The 22,480-nt window shown below is 41.2% G+C and overlaps 1 protein-coding gene across 8 annotated transcripts; it reads right to left on the bottom strand.

Moving 5' to 3' along the window:
• Window positions 1–1,245: 1,245 nt before the first annotated feature.
• Window positions 1,246–22,332, bottom strand: add2 (adducin 2 (beta)). 8 transcript variants are annotated; one of them, XM_088994847.1, is made up of 15 exons: window positions 22,020–22,331; window positions 18,238–18,428; window positions 17,745–17,886; window positions 16,444–16,595; window positions 16,257–16,337; window positions 14,615–14,764; window positions 13,301–13,444; window positions 12,984–13,082; window positions 12,717–12,893; window positions 11,541–11,795; window positions 10,345–10,461; window positions 10,187–10,273; window positions 9,614–9,740; window positions 3,402–3,479; window positions 1,246–2,313 (listed from the first exon to the last, which is right to left on the bottom strand). In XM_088994847.1, the coding sequence occupies exons 2-15, from the start codon at window positions 18,382–18,384 to the stop codon at window positions 2,087–2,089; spliced, it is 1,983 nt and encodes a 660-aa protein (XP_088850973.1). In that variant the 5' UTR covers window positions 18,385–18,428; window positions 22,020–22,331; the 3' UTR covers window positions 1,246–2,086. The 8 variants fall into 8 exon arrangements, with proteins under 8 accessions (XP_088850973.1, XP_088850975.1, XP_088850974.1 ...); XM_088994849.1 differs by lacking the exon at window positions 22,020–22,331 and adding an exon at window positions 21,311–21,985; XM_088994848.1 differs by lacking the exon at window positions 22,020–22,331 and adding an exon at window positions 19,722–21,288.
• Between the last annotated feature and the right edge of the window lie 148 nt (window positions 22,333–22,480).

Raw genomic sequence — 22,480 nt, 5'->3', positions numbered from 1 at the left:
GTTCAACCCGCCACGGACACTCACGGGCAAATGAAACACGACACAAGAAACTAAATATTGTTCAATAAAAACGAAATGAAACAATTATTACCTCAACAACACAGTATGGCAGAAGGGATGGGTGAAGTCGCATGGGTTTCGTCTTGTGATTAACCTGAATCTCCTCAAGATTGTTCTCAAATGCAATTGTTCTCAAATGCAAAACATTGTAGATAACAAAACAGAATTAACAACGTGTGATCGTATAGTGGTTATTTACAGAAAAAGAGAATACAACACAAGTTCACTGTTATTTACAAGATGTCCCTCAACGCATCAGTATGGCAGAAGGGATGGGTGAAGTCGCATGGGTTTCGTCTTGTGATTAACTGCGCAATAGAAAAGCACATGTGCTCCAAAGTTCCACTCGACAAAACGTGAAGTAAATAATGACACAAAAAGTAATCTGGACTCGAAATGAATAAGGGAACTAATTAGATAACACTAAACAGTACAAAAGGGGAAACAAAATAAGATATTGTCATGAAAATGCGTGTTAATCAAGACCAACAGAAAATTGCGACTCACCCTGAATCTCCTCGAGATTGTTCTGGAAACTATGGGCGGGACATAGTGCCACACTGTGCGCCGTTGCGTCACTTCCTTCATAATTTAATAATCTAAGTGTACAACTCCGTTACACATAGAACAAATTAGTAAATGAAATATCAGAGATATAGAATATATTTGGGTAGGACGGCGGTCGACTGTTTAGCATGTATGCCTAACGGGTGCGGAGTTGCTGGTTTAGGATTCCAGCCCTGGTATTCCTGGATGGACTTTGAAAGTTATCCCAGGGCCCTCGTGGGTTTTCTCAATGTCTTGCGGTTTCCTCACACATTTCAAAAACAAAAATGGCAGGTTGAATGGGCATTCTAAATTGTCCCGAGGTGTGAATGGGCAGGTTGTATGTATCTGCGTGCTCTGCGTTTGGCTGGCAACCAGTTCAGGGTGTATCCGGCCTACTGCCCGAAGATATCTGGGATCATGCTAGCATGGCCGTGACGCTTATGATGATAAAGCGGATCACAAAATAATTGGAGAGCTGGAATAAATTCTAAAAACAATTCTTCATATGGGATGTTGCTATTTTTCTTTTGAAAGTTTCGAATGATTGTTACAGTCTTTGAGTATAAAGGAAAGCTTTTTTCAATACATATGACTATTGTGAACAAAATGGAAAATTAAGGACTGAAAGTGTTTTCAGTGATTTTGAAATAAAACTTTAATGACAGGTATATGTATCTATATATTTATACCGTATGCATATATGGTGGACTTGCAACATTCACATACACATTGTAATATAAAATAATCAAAATAATGATGAAACATATCAGTTTTTCACAAACAAATTTAAAACAGAAAGCATATTTGACGGTTTGGAGGTATTTTGCACACGCATAAAGAGGAATATGGACAGAGTGGAATGTTCTAGTGCCTTCGGTGTATTTGTAAGTCTTCAAGCTGCAGTTACAAGCATTTACTTGCAAGACAGTATCATTTTGGCCTGCCACCCATTTTCTTTGTTGTATTCCTGCTATGATAACATCTGGTCTGACAGTTTTATAATTAAGACCTTTCAGAGCACAATCAGTAGCTATTAGTAGACGTTTCTAGACGTAAATCAAACTTGCTCACATATACACCAGCGATCTCAATGTGATGTTTGTAACTAAACAAATAGAAGATGCTGTGATCAATCAAGTGCTTTTATCGTGACGGTAAGGGACCAATTTGGAGTGGGGAATAGAAATGACGGAAGCAATACGCAAAATGAGTGTCACGTTTTCCACAGTAAAATTGGTTTGAACAAATGTCGGTGAATAAAATACATGAGAAATACAAAGCTTGTGTGGTGAATAGCAGTAGCGGTGAACTGGAACTGAGCCACAATCAATAAACTTGTCTTTACGGGGTTGGAAAATGTCTTTGTTACTAACTGTGTTTTAAATGACGTCCACTCAGCACCACCCGACAGTTAGTGTATTGTACGTAAATAAGTATTTCACAGCAATATTTCATTAAGGTTTGGCCAAAAATCTGCTCATGTTTCGACTTTTTCTTTCTGCTTCTTGTTCTTTTTCAAGAATGATGGCGGCTTGAATTTCTTCTTCTTTTTGGATGGGGACTTGGAAGGTGAACCTTCTGGCGTGCCACCCTGTGGTTTGGTGTCGTTAGTTGAAAGAGCCTTTAACCCTTTCTCGAGCTCTTCAGCCTGCTTCTCCTCATCACATTGGTTCTGTATGACTGGGGAAGCCACCTTTGTGTCTCCTGTGCCGAGAATTGTGAGAAAATGCAAACATATTGGCAGCATTTTATTAGTCAGTCAACAACTCTCGAATGTTGTTAGAGCAGCAAAGCCAAATGGCATCCAAGAACATCTTATCAGTGCAGATGGGCATGCACACTTCATGAGACGTGTGCGGTTTCTGTACTTACTTGTGAGACAAGACCAAAGCACCAGAGGTGTGCCCTATGAATCAATTGCGGAGTAACACAGAAAAGGACAGACAGACAGAGGAACACAGGTACAGGAAATACAGTGGGCACAGGGACAAATGGATCAACACTGATGACTTACATAACAAAACATTTTGATTTGACACACATGTAACTACAAACCATCATTGATTGGCTTCAGATGCGATGTAGGATTGTTTAAAGTGAGCCAAAATGTACTCTTACAGAAAGCAGCCAACAGCTAAAACACTCAATGCAACCCTTTTCGACTATGGAAGATACTGTATGTGGGAAACCCACTGATGTAACAATTGTCACAGCAGTCACGACCGGTTGAAGAAAAAACAATATTTACATGTTGAGTACTGTTGTAAGCATGCTTGACATTTTCATTGCTTATTTTGAATCTAAACTGATGTTTACAGTATGTTATGTTGGGGGAAGTCATCTTTTTGAGTCTAGGCAGTAGCTGCCCCGCGTATATGATACTTTTTTAGTATTACATATTATTAGGGGAAAAAATGTCAAACACGTAATGAATGTGGTCACCATCACATCACAAGGTCACCAATATTTGAGAATGAATTATTCATGAATTTTACAAGAACAGTCTATATCATCACATTTACATTTGTGGGAAACTATTTTCATTGCATATGTATCTTGGCAGCCAATTAATGTCAGCTTGTAGGTAGTTGTATAAAATTCGAGAGAGGTGGTGGTGACTACTTCGAGGAATAACGTGGCCATCAGGGACCATTTGAAGCAAGAGAGCGTAAAAGCAGAGGAGCAGAGTCGATCAGAATTGTTCATGGTAGACTGCAGCAGACAGCTGGGTCACATATAGCCAAAGTGCATAGCATGCAGCGCAGGCAGTGAGTGCACCTCAAACGCCTCACCTGGAAGGGTGGGGTGATTGGGCAGAGGGCCCGTTGTGGGGGGGCTAGCAGGGGAAGAGTCATTTGCCACATCCTCCCCTACTTACACAAAGCACAGAACAACACCCTGACAGACTGACACAATTCCTCAGCTGCACAGAAACCACAGTTGAGGGGCAAAGAAAAGCAAACACCCGTGATGATTGTTGTGTAAATTAGGGATGGGCATATCAATACTGTGGAGATATTGATACTCATGTGTTTGGAATCGTTTTTCTCAATATTCACTTATGAATTTCAATTAGGGGGGGTTGGATGACTTTTATCCGTTGGATTACGCGGCCACATAGTGTGTGTATTGTTCTAGTCCTTGTCACGTTTACAAGGGAAGTTGAGACATGCCGTCAAATGTACGACTCTGGCACAGCCGGCACAGAGTGACAGAGCTGGGGGGGTTTAGAAACCAAAGCGTGGTATCTTACATCACTCAATGAAGTTGTAGCAAAGTCAAATATGGAGCAAAAAGAGTTTCACAGTATGTTCCAACTCCTGAAGACCACACTCCACAACCACAATGATCTTGTCAAGACAAGCTGCACCAAACGTGACCCATATAAAAAGCTCGTGTAACCGGCCTCAGGCCTAGGGGGTGCCTGAGTCGGTTCAAACGCGTCACAGGCAGGTAGCACTGTGAACGACGAGGAAAGACGACACGAGACAACCGTGTTAATCAGCTTCACACAACGGCATTTATGACCACTTACTCATCAAAACATCAATTTCAATATCAGAATACATTCAACATCTATACATTGTATATATCCTCCACATTCGCACATGCTTATGCACGTCTGCCCGCTCGTGTGTGTTGTACTGGGAACTACAATTGACATCCAAAAATCCAAATTCATCAAAGCCACAAAACAAGGTTTCATATCTAGCATCGCCCAATAAGTCCCCAATTACTTTAACATCTTGAGAATGTCTAACACTTATTATTTTGAATACCTGTGAACGACGAGGAAAGACGACACGAGACAACCGTGTTAATCAGCTTCACACAACGGCATTTATGACAACTGCGCATGCGTGAGCTGAGCCTACATCGCCTTCCTCTGTTCCATTCACAGGCGCGTAGCGCCCTCTCCTGACTTGGTAGTCTCATCGACTAACATACAATAACAGAGGTCGTTTCTAACCCCCTACACTCGCAAAAAGCCCAAGTGTACAGATAGACCCTACTGTTACCTTGTGTTGTGTCTGTGCCTTAATTCTTAAGGTTTCTGGTCACAATCTGATTATACCGCAACATAAATTGATTTATAGTCACTTCTGAATGTCAATCACAGCAATTAACATAATTTTCATTTGTCAGCGGCCAGGGCACCAGTCCATCATCGTCTGTCTATCTTTTTTTCAAGCAGAACCAAAACTGTGAATGTCAGCCCTTCATTGTCATTTCAGTGATTCTACATCATAAAGGAGGTGAGCCACAACTGTTTGGTACTGATCCATGAGCATCTGCAATGTCAGTTTAATCCGACAGCAAGTGGCAAAATGGCTGCCCCTGAAATGCATAGTTTGGTGTAGTTTTGGCCTTATATATATCCCTACTGTTCAGATGTGGCAGTGCCAGACTATATAGATAGCGCCAAAACTAGCAGCAAATATTAGTTTGCTGACGAAGCCTCTTGGATAAGAAGCGAAACATCCGACACCTTCAAAGAAGTACAGATGACGGCTGAAGAAACCTTTTCATCGATGGACCACTGCTGTACAACTGAGAGCTTGCACAGATACAAAGTATAAGCAATGTTTAAGAAATGGAGTGATGCCTTGAAATCTGGAGCAAAATCCAGGTGTTTATGTTCAAGGGAAATATCTTTTTCCTGGCCTTAAGACGCTTAAAGGACACCATTTTTTTGTTTCCTCACTGACATCAGAAAAACGTTTTATAGCATCTAAAATACCCAAAACACGCAGGCTGATATTTTTAGTCAAAGGCAAAACACCAATAAAAATGACTTCAAATGTGCTAAATCTGCAAAAAATTGAACTGCGAATTGGGCATTTTCAGAAAGCCCCGCCCCCAGTTTGTCTTGGCGTGACGTCAAACAATGGCTTCAGATTCGGAGAAGATGCTTTCTTGTTTCGCATCCAGTTATGAATATGATTCAAATATTTCTGAAGAGGAAAGCATGAATGTTTGCAATCGATTAAAGAAGTTCTTCCGGGTCATTTTGAGGCATCAAGACTGATGTGTCGCGTCCCAGATAATGCAGAAGATGGCGCCAGAGCTCCGTTGGAAATGGCTGATTTGTCTGCTTGGAATTTGTGTCAGTGAATATCAAATAGTTGTCTTGGTGCAACACACAACGATTCACCATAGAGTTATTTATGTGTTTTCCTTCTAATTTCGCTATCAACACAGATCAACATGAAGTTTTCAGATCAAAGTAAGTACCGCAAAATGCATTGTGTGTCCTTTCTCGGTCAGGGGTGTTCCTTCCGTGACGTGACGTCAGGACTCGTCACCAGCTCAAAAACAAGACTTCCTGAATATTCAGCACGAGTCTTAAAATGTAAAATATAGCTATATGCGGTGGAATCTTTGCAAAATAAGCTCAGTAGAAGTCATTTGAAGCGATTTTACAAATTATGGACACAACTTGTCCGGAGACGTCGGTTGTCCTTTAAACAACAATATAAGGACTGCAACAGCCACTTATTACCAAACCACACTACTCCTCAAGATCTCCACAAGACGACAAGTTTATATTTAGTAGAATCATTTTGCTAAAATTATGTTGACGGTACAATACAATCACTACATCACTTTATACTCTTCTTTACATCCATCCATCATCGGTTGTGCTGGAGCCTATCCCAGCTGTCTTTGGAATCTTGGCCAGAAACACCTTGAAATCACAGGGTGAATTAAAGTGCTCAATTAACCACCCCACACAGGAAGGCAAGGGGCCCAGATTAAAATTTTTACCTACGCACTCAAGTGGAATTGCTAAAACTAATCATCACCCGTGCTGCCTTTATATGTGTCTGGGTCCGCATTCATGTGTAAATCTAGCTAAATCAAGAAAAATGGTGGAAAATCTTCTTTCAGTGAGCTTCGAATGTTCTATAATAAGAAGCTACAGTGGTGGCGTGGTGGTCAACTGGTTAGCACGTCTCCTTCACATTGCAGAAGTCTAGGGTTCAATTTGCTGTGTGGAGTTTGCATGTTCACAATGTGCCCGAATGGGGTTTCTCCAGGTGCTTCTGTTACCTCCTACATTCCAAAAACATGCATGGTTGGTGTATGGAACACTCAATATTATCCCTGTATGTGACTGTGAGTGTTTGTATCTGTGTGCTCAGAGATTGACCGGCAACAAGTTCAGGGTGTACCCCACCTATCAAGAACACATGTGGCCTCCATGACAATATAGTGGTTCAGATTATGGATGGAAATTACCGTATGCGCATCTCATCATTCTGTAGAGTTTCTAATTCATAGGTACTGTGAGCAGAGGTACTAAATTCTCATTTAAAATGTGCACTAACCCTGTCCATCATTCTCTTCTGTCTTCAATTCTGAAAGTAGACATTGATTTTATGTTTACTGAATATTTTGTTGAAGTAATGTTCAAGAACTGCACTGTATGTTTTTGAATAGGCATGTATTTTCGGAGGTATGAAAACTTAATTGAACCAGGTGTAAAATAATGACAGGATGAGTAAGAATCAAAACCTTTGCAGTGGGGAGTTAAAAAGGATAAATTGACTTACAATCGACATTTCTGGTTCAAATAATTTTAGAATAATAAATATATATTTTCATTTTTTTACAAAATATTTTATTCGTTATGTTTATGGTCTTTTACTTGATTATAAGGTATTCTTTACAATGAAATACATTTAATATTAATGACACATTTGACTGTGACTTCATGTGATTTGCAGGTAAAAAAAGTAAGAATAAGAAATAGCGATGATATAGCAAGTAAAGCATTGCTATCCCACAATTAGGTATTGACCATCCCTAGTGCACTAACTTAGACGGTAATTTGTTGTATCTAAATCTGTATAAGATAAGGAAGGCAACAAAGACACAAAATACAAACTTTGACAGAAGACAAAACATCTCACATCACACAGACCAAAGGAAGATGAGCTTTACATTTTGAAAGTCAAGTACAGTAAATCTTCTCTCTCTGATTTGCATCCAAAAATAAGTTCAGTACGGCAGTGACGTGCAGTCACGGGAGGCAGGTGAGGCCGTGCCTCACCTGTCATCATGGAAATGTCAAATGAAAAAAGAAATTAGACAGTTATATTTGTTTAGTGATTTGTACTTTAAAGTTCTTTTCCATTTAACTTCACCGTTTTTGGATTTTTTTTCAAAATCGCTGAATTTTCACATTTACCGTTCAAATACTAAGTAGAGACGAGCAGTGTGGCAGCAGCCGGCTGAGCCTCACCATGGATTGCGCATTGACTATACTCACTGTGCTGGCTTGCTCTGCAGTGAGACCGCATTGCTCTCTCTCTGCATATCGCTATTAAAGTGTTCAAACACTTATAGTAAATGAACTAAATTTCTACAGTTTAGCTGGTGTATATAATGTACAGTCACTGTGTCACATCTCGTCGCCGTCCTGGGCGCGCCCCGCCCCTCCTGTCACCTCCTCCGCTGCTCCCTGGAGACGGCCCCTCCCATCATCACGCAGCTGGGTTCCCACAGCTGTTGGTCATTCCCTTGATTGTGCCTTCTGACTATATTTGCCGATCGCACACTACAGTCTCCGTCGGAGTATTCTCAAAGCCACCCTTGCTACTACCGTGCTGTAAGGTCTGCCGTTATCTATCACTACCAATTACCTCATCCTGCTGTCATCTTTGCATGTGTGTCTCAGTAAAGACTTTTGTTCATGAGAATCTGTCTCGCCGTGTATTTTGGATCCAACCTCCCCGCTTTCCTTTCGTCACTCGAGCCCTGCCCTCAAGCCTCAAGTGACATGACACACTGTACATTAGAAACACTGTACTACAGTGTTTATTGTGTTTTATTTTTGTCAAAATTGTGTGCATAGGTGAGGCACACAGTTCTCCTGTCTCATGACAGGGGGCGCTGGTGATTACAGATTCTTCTTGCGCCTCCTCGGCTGCAGATTAATAGAATTAGTGTGAGCAAGCTACAGTATATAGTTAGCAAGTTAAGTGCAACCATCCAGTCATTTTCTCGTGTTGCTTGGCCTTATTTTCAGAATGGAGGATTACATATCTAAATTGAAAGAAACAGAGAGACTTTTAAAACTGTTGCATCAATAACTGAAAGTTATTGATGCCTTTATTCAGAAGGAGCGGTGCATGGACTTCATTCATAAGTAAAGGTAACACGATAATCACGTTTTTTAAATCTTTTTTTCTATGCTACAGTTTATATAAAGAATGCCGACATGACATTTTCAACATAACACGTTAACTGTTAATGTAAATGTTACTGTAACGTTAATTGAACACATACACTGTCTGTAAGTAAAGAATCTGCTTAATATTAGATATCAAGTAGACAGGATGAACTTAGTACAACGATTACGTTAACTGTTGCCAATCAAATGGTGAATAAGCTACTTTGTAGAGTTCATATGTTTGTAAATCTGAATGTGATGACGTCAGTGCCTCACCAGCCATGAACCTCACCGCACGTTACTGCAGTACGGTATATTTGATTGGTTGAAGTCTTAACTGTAAATAGGAAATATCAGTGTGAATGTCGATGAGAAGGTTTCTTCAGCCGTCATCTGTACAAAAGTGAAGGTTTCGGACGTTTCGCCTCCTATCGAGGCTTCGTCATGAATCTTGGATAGGAGGCGAAACGTAACCTTCACTTTTGTACAGATGACGGCTGAAGAAACCTTCTCATCGATGGACCACTCCTGTACGACTGAGAGCTTACACAGACGTATCAGTGTGAATGGTTGTCTTAAATGTCATCCCTTCGAATGATCAACTAAATCGTCTGAGAAAGTAGAGTCAGCAGACAGTTTAACGATTAAAATGCTGCAATGTTTCCAAATACTGTATACCTTGCTGCTTTGTACATTGCATTGTATTTTGAGAAAGTTCATTTGGCTTGAAATGACAACTTTAGTTCTAGCTTAACAGAGAAAAATGTCTGTCTTCAAATGAGACAAAACACAAACTTTGGTCAAGACTGGCTGGCTGAAACCTACCATTGGTCCCAACGTCTCGTTTCTTCTGCACTTCCATGCGGTAGTCCTCTAGTTCCTGGTCTGTCAGCTGGTTAAAGGGGTTGGGGGTTTCGGGCTCTGTTGCTTCTTGGGGCGCAATGACCGGTGACTGAACGAAAGGACAAAACGAAAATCACACCTCCGAGCTATAGAGATGATTTGCGAGGAGAAACAGTTGTGTTCGCGATAGTAGCAGTTCTTTCCATTCAGTGTGTATTAGATATGCATCCATTTCATCCATCCATCCAGAACCCCCCACCCATCCATGCATCCACCCATCCATTTTCGGATCCACTTTATCCTTTTTTGAGTGTTCAATCAGCGTGCCATGCATGTTTTTTGTAACGTGGGAGGAAACCCGAGTACCCGGAGGAAACCCATGTAGGCCCAGGTGAGAATATGTGAACTCCCTAACCACTGTACCAACGGGCCACATCTTTTCGATGTAATGAAATAAAAAAATAGTTAAAGGATTTTGAGCTTTATAGACATTTTAAAGCTCACTGCTTTTACTTTGAACACAACTGTATAGAATGTATAAAGACTGGGTTTTACCGGAGGACTGTCATCAGTTACTACACTGGCAAGGACCTGAGATTGAGGCCCTGCTGTCTTCATGTCTTGACGATTCTGCTCACGGATCTAAAGTAGAAAAATAAAGCAAAACCAGGATGCTGCACTTAAACACCAATATTCACCGTCAGGTAAGTTACCTTGTTTCGTGTCTCGATGACTTCGAGAGGGTTCGTAAAAAGAGGCACAAACTGGTTTGGGTTTTCTATCTTGATTGCGGTACTGGCGCCTTGTGTCACTTCTTCTGTCTTCATCCACTGAGGGAGAGACAACAATTTGTTGACAAACCACCAAATCCTCTTTGTTATTCTACGGACCTCCACGGTGTACAGTGCATCTTCATCTTGGGTGAGCTTTATTTTTTTTATTGCCACCAGAGGGCAGACTCCGCAATGCAGCAAACTCAAAAAATCGAGTTGAGGCAGTCTTCTCTGCATTGCAGGGCTTTATTGAGGTGGGATGGAGGTGGTAAACAGTGTGGGAAAACTAGCTCCTCCCATTGGCATGAAACGGATTTCCAATGTCCTTTTCCCATCAATTTTTCAACATCACTTAGTCCTGTGCGGTTATGTGAAAATCGGAGTGTATTCCATGAGCTGGCCAAAACAGAGGGGCCGAATCAAATCTGATCTGATTAAAAATAATTAAGAGACAAGGAAAAAAGAAGTCAAAGACAAAACCCTCTGCGGGACCAATTGGTGCAACTTTGCCCATTTTCATTTGTTTTCAGAAAACAAAAATAGCTACCTCAAAAGTCACTCTCACAACAACAAGAAATACTCCAGATCTTTGAAATAATGTTACTGATTTGCTCAAATGATTATATGAAGCATGGGCTGGTTTTAGATGAGCGGTTATAAGAAAGCCAATGCTTCTTATTTCAATTGTGCTAAAACTTCAATGGCACATACTGTAGGGTTGCGTTCGGGTTGCGCTCGGTTGAGGGCAGGGGCGAGATGGCCATCAAGAGTATGTGCGAGCGATGTTCATTTTCCAGAAAGGCCATCACCCGAGCGGGCAATTATTTTTGGGCATGTTACTCAATCACCTGGTCGCGGACTACATTCTGGCGCATGACGGCCCTTTGACGGCAACTTGTCAATGCATAATGCAAAGGTGGAGTGAGGTTGAGAGGCACCGAAATGGAGAAATCAAGCCAGGCTTTTGCCTCAACTGCGCAAGATAAGATTTTGTCACAGCTGACCAACAACCGGACTTGGCAAGAATCAACCTCATAAAAGCCTTATTGGATAGTTTATGTCCATCATAAGACAACTGGTACAAACATGTGGGCTCATTCCTCAATCTAATCCCATTTTCAACTTTATGTCCTTACAGTTGTACGCTGGTGTCCGGGACTGGTTTGCTCCTGGTTGACTTTCTGGTAGGTATTGGGAGTATTGAGCCATCGAGTCCTTTCCTGCTGTTGGCGATGGGTAAAATGGTGCTGCTTGAGACCCAGAGGAACTCCATCATCATTGAACTGGTGAAAGGCTGTGGTGGTTGCAGGAACCTCTACATCCTTTCGTGTTTGTGACCGTGATCGTTCTAGCAGCAAAGGGAAGCGGTAAGCATAACCTGTACGGTAACCCTGGAAGAGACCGAGTTGTATATTGTTATAAAGTGGAGCCTCAAGTTACAAAATTAATGAGTTCTGAAACCTGAAATGTCCACAGATAGAAGTCATATTTCTCATTGAACTTAATGTAAGTGCAATTAATCCATTCAAGGCCCTGAATGAACTTTTTTAAGAACAGTGTCCAGTTGGAAATAAATTTAATGCAATATAGTGATACATTGAAACACACTAAGAGACAGAATTAAAAATCTAACTACTATTCACCTATTTATTGCTTATAAACTTCAACTAAGCAAGAGAACGATAGCTCCTCCACTGAAACTCCACTGAAGAAGAATTTTATCATAACATGAGTCATCTTTCATGAAAGCATGGATGGGGAAATTCTAATTGAAGTGATTTTTTTCTTTTCTGTTTCGCTAATTTATTGGTTGATTTTGACATACCGATACGGACACACGTGTCTGTTTCTGTTTCCAAATTATCACAAGGTGGGACCAACTTTTTGCCCCATATTGCTTGTGTTTTTTTTCTTTTGAGTTGAGCAAATTAATGGACGCCAGAAATACTGGCATATGGCCATGGATATGTTTTCTACCAGATGAGACAGGTCTAATGTGTCCAATAAGGTTCCTATTCTTATACTGACTGGAATGCCACCACACAGGAGGGCGAATCTGCCTACCCAACATGACATATGTGACTTGGTGGACTTTTCTGGATGTAACTCGATATGTGTGCCACCAAATAAATACGAAAAGAAAGGTTACAGCGATATACCTCCTGTTCATTAGATTGGTTTATGGATGATAATGAATGTAACGACCATTTACAATGCCCGAGGTGATGTCTGTAGTCTTATTTCTACACGATGGCAAATTCATTTCAAAATTTAATTAATTGCAAAGAAAACCAGACGTTTTTTTGACTCACCAAATTATCTAGAGTTCTCATTAGGGCTTCAAACTCCTGTTCTCCAATGCGGCTCTTTTGCATTAGGCCAAATGTCGAGCCAGCCCAGCCCACAGTGCCAGCACGATTGGGTTTATGAGTGGTCCGGTCAAGTAAAATCAGGTTCTGTTCACCACCGGCACTGCACAATGCTGAAACCTGGCATGCATCAAGTGAATTATTAATTTGAAAATGCAGCCATGTAAATGTATGTTTCCATAAGGTCTTTTTGTGCATGTGTGCGTCTACCTGGATTTGACAGGCAGCCTGAATGTGGTAGATTGCGTAGAAGGCCTCCTCCACAGACTCCCCCAGGGCCACTATGCCATGATTTCTCAGCACCAGTACCTTCACATAATTGAAATCCATCATATAATTGGATTAAATGATGAAGGATTAGATGGCCATCCAAGTGCAATCACAGGGCTTCCATAAAAGATCCTCTTGGAGCAGTGCTACATTCACTAATTAAGTATTCATTCTTTGCACCCATGAGGAAAGCACAACACTGTTGTTGAATAACACACAATAATGAAGGTGTGATCAGCCATTTGCAGTTTCCTAACCTTACAGGTGGGGCCAAGGCTTTTCTGTAGCTCCACGCGGTCTTCCTCTACCTCCATAACACCATTGTATCCATAATAGGCCACATCCCCAACCAGGAGTGCTTCATGGGACAATGGTAGTAGGCCACATTTCATCGCTGACACCTAAAAACGAATGTTGGTCATGAAAACTCATTCAAAAAATATTGTACAGTATATTGATGTTAGAGGTTCTTGAGGGCAGGTCCTAATGCAAAAAAGACACTCTCCTCTTCTTTTCCTTTCGGCTTTTCCCCTCAGGGGTCGCCACAGCGAATCAATGTCCTCCATCTATCCCGGTTTTGTGCATCCTGTTCTCTCACACCAGCTACCTTCATGTTCTTTGACCACATCCATAAACCTCCTCTTCGGTCTTCCTCTCGGTCTCCTGCCTGGTAGTTCAAGACTCTGCATCCTTCTCCCGATATCGTCACTCTCTCTCCTCAGGACATGTCCAAACCATCTCAGTCTGGCCTCTCTGACTTTCTCTCCAAAGCCTCTAATATGAGTTGTCCCTCTAATGTACTCATTCCTGATCCTATCCAACCTGCTCACTCCCAAAGAAAACCTCAACATCTTCAGCTCTGCTTCCTGTCTTTTCTTCAGTGGCACTGTCTCCAGTCCAAACATCATGGCTGGTCTCACCACGGTTTTATACACTTTTCACACACTTTACACTTTTAATGCAAGAAAGACACAAATTATCAAAATTATTTTCTAACAAACGCTACCATCTCTTCACTCTTCTCTAAAATCAACAGCTTTTGTGTCTTCCCTGAATACACCTATAAACCTTCTATTAGGTCACCCTCTCGCATTGTTTACTGCCAACTCTATTCTCCTCAGCCTTCGAATGACCAAACCATCAAAACTAGGCAGTACTACAGATCTTATATTGGTATAAATCTCTCTCTCTCTCTCTCTCTCTCTCTCTCTCTCTCTCTCTCTCTCTCTCTCTCTCTCTCTCTCTCTCTCTCTCTCTCTCTCTCTCTCATCTATCTATCCATCCATCCATCCACCCAGCCCTATCCCTATCTCCCCCTATCTCCCTCTCCCCCTCACCCCCCCCCTCTCTCTATGCGCACCCACGCACGCACACACACACACACACACACACACACACACACACACACACACACACACACACACACACACACACACACACACACACACACACACACACACACACACACACAAACACACATGCAAACTAATGAAACAAAACATTGATTTCAATTTGGTTCAGGAGAATTACAGGAAGTCATTGATCACTCGATGCCTTCCCAGGTGACTTACTGCTGCTGTGGCTGCTGTGTGGAGGTGAAGTAGGCAACGGGCATCCGGTCGGGCTGAATAGATGGCTGAGTGCAAGCTAAACTTGTCCGTGTCCACACCAAGGTTTGCATTACTCTTCTCTACCATTTCACCCAAGATATTCACCTTTATCTGAAAATCATGCCACCGATACTGTACAATGCACTCGGGATATTGATACACAACAATACAATACAATACAATACAATACAGTACATACTAATGTATAGCGCTTTCGCAACAACTGCAGCTGTAGCAAAGCGCTTCAAATAATAGTCAACATGGGAAAAGCCGAAAGGAAAAGAAGAAGATAAAGAAAAATAACAAACACAACAGTAACAAAAACATGGACTATGACAATACGACAAGAAAGAAATCCTCTCAATCGTTCAAATGGATTCATTGTACGTAGTTTGTGTGTACTAGTCAGACATGACTAAAATTTGAGTACCGCAACACTTTTGATGCTTCGACAGGTGTATTGTGTATGTATAAGGTGTATTATTTTCATTGTTTCCAACCAATATCTTTCCCCTTGATAAAACACAGAACCATTTTGGAGAACTTTAAATTACAGTAACTTAATTTCTAAAATACAGGATGTGCCCTTGCAGTCTTAATGAGGACATATAATGGAAATGTACGTTTTCATTTCTTTTGTACATTTTGCCGAGTTATTGCATCTGTCAAGTGTAAAACTGAACGAAGTCAATCTTGTTGTAAATGGCCAATCCCTAAATTTTTAATTTTTGAATCTTTCAATGAGGGTCCTTTAAAGGACAACCAACATCACTTTTTTGTTTTTTAACTGACATCAGAAAAAACGTTTTATAGCATCTAAAATACCCATAACACGCAGTATGACATTTTTATTCAAATGAAAAACACAAATAAAATGCCTTAAAGTGTCCAAAATCTGCACAAATTGAGCTGCGAATTGGGCATTTTCAGAAAGTCCCGCCCCGCCAAGATGTCTTGCATTGCTGGAGAATCAAAACAATGGTTTCAGATTCGGAGAATATGCTTTCTTGTTACACTTCCAATTATGAATATGATTCAAATAGTTCTGAAGAGGAAAGCATACATGTTTGAAATCGATTAAATAATTTATTTTGTGCCATTTTGAGGCAACATTGGGGGGAAATGTCTCACCCAAAAAAAGAGGCACAAAATGTCGACCTCCTGTGGCCACCTCCGTTTCCACAGGCTGATAAATTCCTTATATGGAGCTTGGGCGCCCTCTTCTGGCAGATTTTGGGTGCAACACGAGGTTGTCAGACCAAACAAGTACAGCAAAATACATTGACGTGATGGAAGGACTGCTACAATGTGTCTTTTTTTTTCGGTCAGGGGCGTTCCTTTAGTGACGTCACGTACGGACTCGTCACCAACTCAAAAACAAGACTTCCTGAATATTCAGAGCGAGTCTTAAAACGTAAAATATAGCTATATGTGGTGGAATTTTATTAAAATACGCTTAGTAGAAGTCATTTGAAGCCATTTTAAAAATTATGGACACAACTTGTCCGGAGACGGCGGTTGTCCTTTAAGAGCAATCAAAATGATCATATCTGTACTATATTCAGGGAGGTGTGCATGATTCTTGGAATAGCCCACTACTAACCAGGCTTGATCCAGTAACCTCACTGTAGGCCAGACCGTCTTGCAGCACCAAGAAGTGTTCCTGTTCTTTGCTAACCCGCAGCTTTCAAAAACACAAAACACATCAGGAATGACAATATGACTAAAAACAGGGTCATAACAATCCCATGCAATTAAAGGTGTTTCAACACAACAAAAATCAAACCAACAGTGAGACAGGTGTGACTGATCTGTGCCCAGCCATAGAGATCAAAAAGACGATGGACGCTGGCAAGTTTGCAGCGCATCAGTCGTTCCCCTTTCACCATGCTGCCAGAATCCCAGCGTTGGAGGTCATTAATGGGTGTGATCATCATCATGTCTGGAAGGTAGACAAAATCATAAAAATTCAAACCAGGAGATGCTGTTGAACACACAAGGAAATATTATGACTTTGGGTCTTGTCCTGACAGTATGAGAAAATGGGGCCATACCATATTTGCTTATCTTTGAACCAAAAATTAACAATCACTGTATTTTTAAAAGCTCATGTATCTGTTGCTATGCTATTTAGCTAGCTATTACGTATCTGATTCATGAAGAACACTGGGAGCAGATGGACCAGACAAAAGAATGACTACATTGTGACATAACTGGTTGAAACCAAGAATAAATAACCAGCTCTACATTTTAATCTGAACTTCTTCCAGAATTCCAGTGATGCTTTTCCTCATGACACAGCTATTTTCCAATAATCTTCTGTTCGATCAATTGGAAAGTGGCTGACATGTCTTGTATCCAGGATGTAATATCTCAATCAACCCCAAGTGGCGCACACATCATTCTGTTTTTTTTTTTTTTTCATAATTTGTTTTCATGTATTTTTCAGTTTTCATCCTTTTCTGTCATGACAAACTAGCTCCATAATAAATGTGGTGTAATATTTTTGGAAAAGCAAAGCAAACTATACTCAAACAATCAAGGAAGTACAGTATATGACTGATCACTTTAAAATGATTCACTGATTTTCAGCACCAAATGTACAACTGTTAGCATATTTTATTCTACCACTGATTACTTTAGCTCCGTTTGATACCTTGCACATTGTTTAAGTTGTTCCTGAGCGGTACCATTTACATGAAGGAATTAGATTACCTTAGATTAGCCTTCATTAGTGTCTTCCATACTTATTCATTATCTCTTTTTTTATGCTGATAGTAGTGCAGCGTGTTCTACCGAAGACAAGATAGATTACGTCTATCAGATAGGCTGCGATGGCAATGGGACAGAGCCAGACAGATAGTACAATGCCTGCAGTGCAGTCACTCTGGCAAAATGATCGTGAATATTTTAAAAGCTATACTTACAAAAATAAAAAGATATAATTAACATATTGAGTGCTTGCCACTAACTGGTGTGAGATGAATTCACCCTATTAAAAGTAAGAGTATACAAAACAATCGATCCAGGACATCAACAGTAGGGAAAAACTGGAATTTGCACTATGCACTCCATCATAATGTATACATACTAGATGGGGTGACTGGTAGAGTAGCAGGGGAGCCGTGCAAGGCCATGTAGTCAGCCAATTGCCTGAGTGCCCAAAGGTTTGATGAACTGCCACCCTTCTTCATCTGCTCCTGGATAAGTGCATCCAGCTCCTCCTTGAATGACTGCACACACGTGAGAACATGTTTATGGGAAAAACTGGCAATACAATGTTCTGCAGTTTTACAATGGAATTTGACAATGTTTTTGAGTATTACAAATGATGGAAAATCAGTTCTTTTACGTTGAAAACATTATGAATCGTATGTAGTTGATATTGTTCACGCAGATGTACGGCAATACGTACGTAGCTCAGTGAGAATGGAATAGAGTGTAGTATTCGTGCTGCATCGGCACAAAAGTAATACTTGAGATCCAATTGATTTTTGGACAGAATTACGGACTCATCATTTTATTACACTCTTCAATTTTTAGTTTTAGTTTTTCTGGACTTATCTCAGGCAGACCAATCTCACCGGACTCTGAAGAAGGGTGGAGATGTGTTTCTTAAGATGCGGCCCAGAGGGAGGAATTGAATGCTCAGGTGATTGGAGATCTTCAGGAACCCCATTGCTGGGGCTCTGCAGCACCGGGGTTTGAACTGGGGTCGGAGACTTGCTCATCTTCCCCACTTGCTGTGTCACAATCACGACTTGGTCGAGGACAACTGACAAGCATATAATCAGAAAAATAATAATTCATACAAGACAGCTAGAGTGCAGAGAGTTCAATATGTCTGTCTAGTTTCCAAGTTGCAGTGTGTGCCAACTGACAACGGTTAATTATCGTCAGACAATCACAGGGCTAAAACCGAGTCAACTGTTTACACTCAAATTCATACCGACAAGCAATTTAAAGTGTTCTGCTGATATATCATACTTGAGATGCTTTTGAATTGTGGCTGGAAGCCTAAGTACCCCCTGAGAGTCATGAAGTCTCCACACAGATAAACTCTAATCCATTTGACACAGACAAATTGTGTGCACTGTTCCCAACTATGGACACCGTAAGCTGATTTCTGTAACCAAACCATGTATCACTGGCAGAAGCATTAAAGGACAACCGACGCCTCCGGACGAGTTGTGTCCATAATTGGTAAAATCACTTCAAATGACTTCTACTGAGCGTATTTTACAAAGATTCCACCGCATGTAGCTATATTTTACGTTTTAAGACTCGCACTGAATATTCAGGAAGTCTTGTTTTTGAGTTGGTGACGATACCTACCGTGACTTCACGGTAGGTATCGTCACTGACTGAGAAAGCGACACACAATGCATTTTGCGGTACTTTGTTTGGTCTTGGTGTTTGGTGTTGATGGCGAATTTAGAAGGAAAACACAAATAATACGATGGTGAATTGTTGTGTGTTGCACCAAGACTACTATTTGATACTCACAGACACAAATTCCCAGCAGACAAATCAGCCCATTTCCAACGGAGCTTGGGCGCAATCTTCTGCATTTTCTGGGTGCTACATTGCTGTTATTGGCGGCTCGAATTGATATGGGAGGACTCCTTGAATCAATTGCAAACATTTATGCTTTCCTCTTAAGACCTTTTGAATCATATTCATAACTGGATGAGTAACAAGAAAGCATCTTTTCCGAATCTGAACTCCGTGAGCCCATTGTTTTGTTTCTTGAGCAAGGCAAGATGACCTGGCGTGACGTCACGAACTGGGGGCGGGACTTTCTGAAAATCCCCAGTTTCGAGCTAATTTGTGGCAGTTTTTGGACACTTTGTCATTTTTATTGGTGTTTTGCATTTGACTAAAAATATCAGCCTGCGTGTTTTGGGTATTTTAGATGCTATAAAGCGTTTTTCTGATGTCAGTTAGGAAACAAAAAAAATGGTGTTAGTTGTCCTTTAAGGTCATATGCAGGCAGCGCCATCAGAACCATTAATTCTAAGTGAAACTGCAGCTCAGCTTGGTAATGATAAAAAGAGAAAAGAATTACCTTCACGATCTTGAGAAAACTGGGGCTTCTTCTCAATGGTGTATTCACATGCATACTCACATATTTACATGCATTGCTGCAGGGAGCAGATAAGGTCCCAAAACACCCCACACCCACGTTGACTTAATAACAGTACTCGTAACACATCAGTACATTCAATGAGTGTAGGCTGTGTATCCATCGAAATTTGTCTTTTAAAACCAGAGCTTACTCATTATTGGGTGTGGAGAGCCTGATATAAATGTAGTAATAACATGCACTTGTGGGACCAGGAGACCATCACATTTGGCAGGAATGCTTTGCTTAACCTGCACATGCATGTTGTGACTGGACTGTAAATGGGTCTACCCAGAGTGGTTTTGGGAGCACTTACATCCATTGGAAGAATTACCATACAATAAGTACTTGTATATTGATTTCCTTCGGCTCCACGTTCATTATGTTCGAACCAGGATGGTGTTATGATTCTCACAATGTATTTCACGTAACAACTCAATAATCATGAAAAAAAAGGAAACTAAACATTTGTAAACATTTTATTGCACATTTTCTAGAAAAAAAAGTGGAACTCCACTACAACTAAATCATGTTTGCACCCAGAAATTATTCACAATAGGGTACTTTTCACAACAGCAAATTGTATCTTAGACGTAGACAAAAAAACACACAAAAATCATTATAATGATTTTTATATGAAACTACATCTGGTCTTATCCTGTTTTCATTTATAATATGCATTATACATATTGTTGCGGGCACAAGGACCATGTGCTCCTTCCTCTACTGCTACAATATAATATATTGGAATGTTGTATATTCCATTTTCAATGACTTGTTCTAATGTCTGTTATTTACATCTTAATATACTGTGTCATTTCAGTTATACTCTTTTTCCAGGAATCCATCCATCCATTTTCCGTACCGCTTTATCCTCATTATGGTCGTGGGGGGTGCTGGAGCCTATACCAGCCGTCTTCGGGCAGGAGGCCGGGGACACCCTGAATTGGTTGCCAGCCAATCGCAGGGCACACAGAGACAACCAACAGTCACTTTCACACTCACACCTAGCGACAGTTTAGACTCTAAACCGGAGGCCCCGAAGAAAACCCACACCGGCCCAGGGAGAACGGCCTTGAACTCACAACCTCTGCACTGTGGAGCCGGCGTGCTAACCACTCGTCTACCCCCCACCCCCCCTCCAGAAATGTATGATCTATTTTTAATGAGACTGTAACTTTGAAGAAACACTTCAGGCTTCATTGTTGCAAAAGAAAACAAACAAAATGGCAAACAAACAAAGAAACAAGAAAACAGACGGGTTTTGTGCCAATTGCATTGCATGCAAATCATTAGCACTCACGTTCACAACAAAGAACAGTCATCTTTTTTTAACCTAACGTGTATGCTTTTTCAAAGTCAAAAAGTCAAAGTCAGCTTTATTGTCAAATATGCTAATATGCATGACATACACCACAGATGAAATTACTGTCCTCTCGGACCCAGCATCCAAGGCACTTATAATTACTGTAACAAACATAAACATGAAAACGCCAATTTGCATTTTTGAACATGGAACGAAACCATGGTACCTAAAGAAATCCCACACGAGCATGAGGAGAACGTGCAAACTCAACGCAGAAAGGCCGCAGTCCAAATTTGATACGGAGGCCTGCACCCCACATGCAATCCGACATGCGTTGGTTCAATAGTCACGTGAACGCAGCTCCGTGTATCAACATTTCACCGGTCTGGGGGTGAACAATATCTATAAAACACCCTCATCGTCAACCATTCCCTTGTGGCTGCACGTTGCTTGGCTGCCTCGCAACACTCACACGTAACGCAGCATCAGCACCAGCAGAGCCAATGACAAGCCAATGCAATATCTGGAAGTGAAGGCCGACTGCCACGACACAGCGACTGCTGGTGTTTGCTGTTCGCCTTGTGTTTTCAGAAAAATTAAACGGGACACAAACACAAAGCAAGCACGGATGTTCTGGGTGTCCAAATACGATTGCTAGCGTACAACTAAACGACTCAGGGCCTGACACAAATAGAATGTTTGATGTGAAGAGACAAAAGGCGTATAAAAAGGCGTAAAACGCACAGTGCGTCGGCGGCGGTGGCGATGCTTTTCAAGAATATAATTGTCATTTTTGGTGGAGCTTCGATCAGCAGCTAAACGCACACACGCCGCGTCGTGCACGCATAAGGGTGCGATCAGTACAACGCCCAAATTCACACATGCATCACTGAAAGGTTAAACGCAGCAACGCGATTAGGAGATAGTGGACTGACTTTTATGTTTTCCCACGACGTATCCACTGTGTGCCTGCAAAACACCAATTAACGACTGTTGTCTTCAAAGCAGACAGGTGTGCTCAGCTGCAAATGTGCTGGCGAAAGCTGCGTTTCTTCGTCGGAGTATATGATGGCAAGTCAGTGGACCAAGATGCTTTTCATTGCCGACGACGCCGTGGACCAGCCCACTGCCACGCCTGTTCTGTCTCACACGGTTACACAGCAACACCCAGTTTCCGGACAACATGCAAGGATTACTCTTGTGATATCCATTTGGATTTCCTGCGCCGTGTACACGTAAAGGCTCGATTATATCGAAACATTGCATAGTCAGACGCCACCTTCTGTTTGGAATCGGAATGAAGAGGTTACATTATAGAACTGGTTGCGGTGCATTGCAAAGAATCTGTGATAAAAAATGAAATGTCAATCATTTACAATAAGCGCAACTCCATACA

The sequence above is a fragment of the Hippocampus bargibanti genome, linkage group LG04 (assembly GCF_051943395.1).
Source record: "Hippocampus bargibanti isolate YZ-2025 linkage group LG04, ASM5194339v1, whole genome shotgun sequence".
Lineage (NCBI taxonomy): Eukaryota > Metazoa > Chordata > Actinopteri > Syngnathiformes > Syngnathidae > Hippocampus > Hippocampus bargibanti.
The sequence above is the reverse complement of the archived record's forward strand: the minus strand, read 5'-3'. Positions and strand labels throughout refer to the sequence as shown.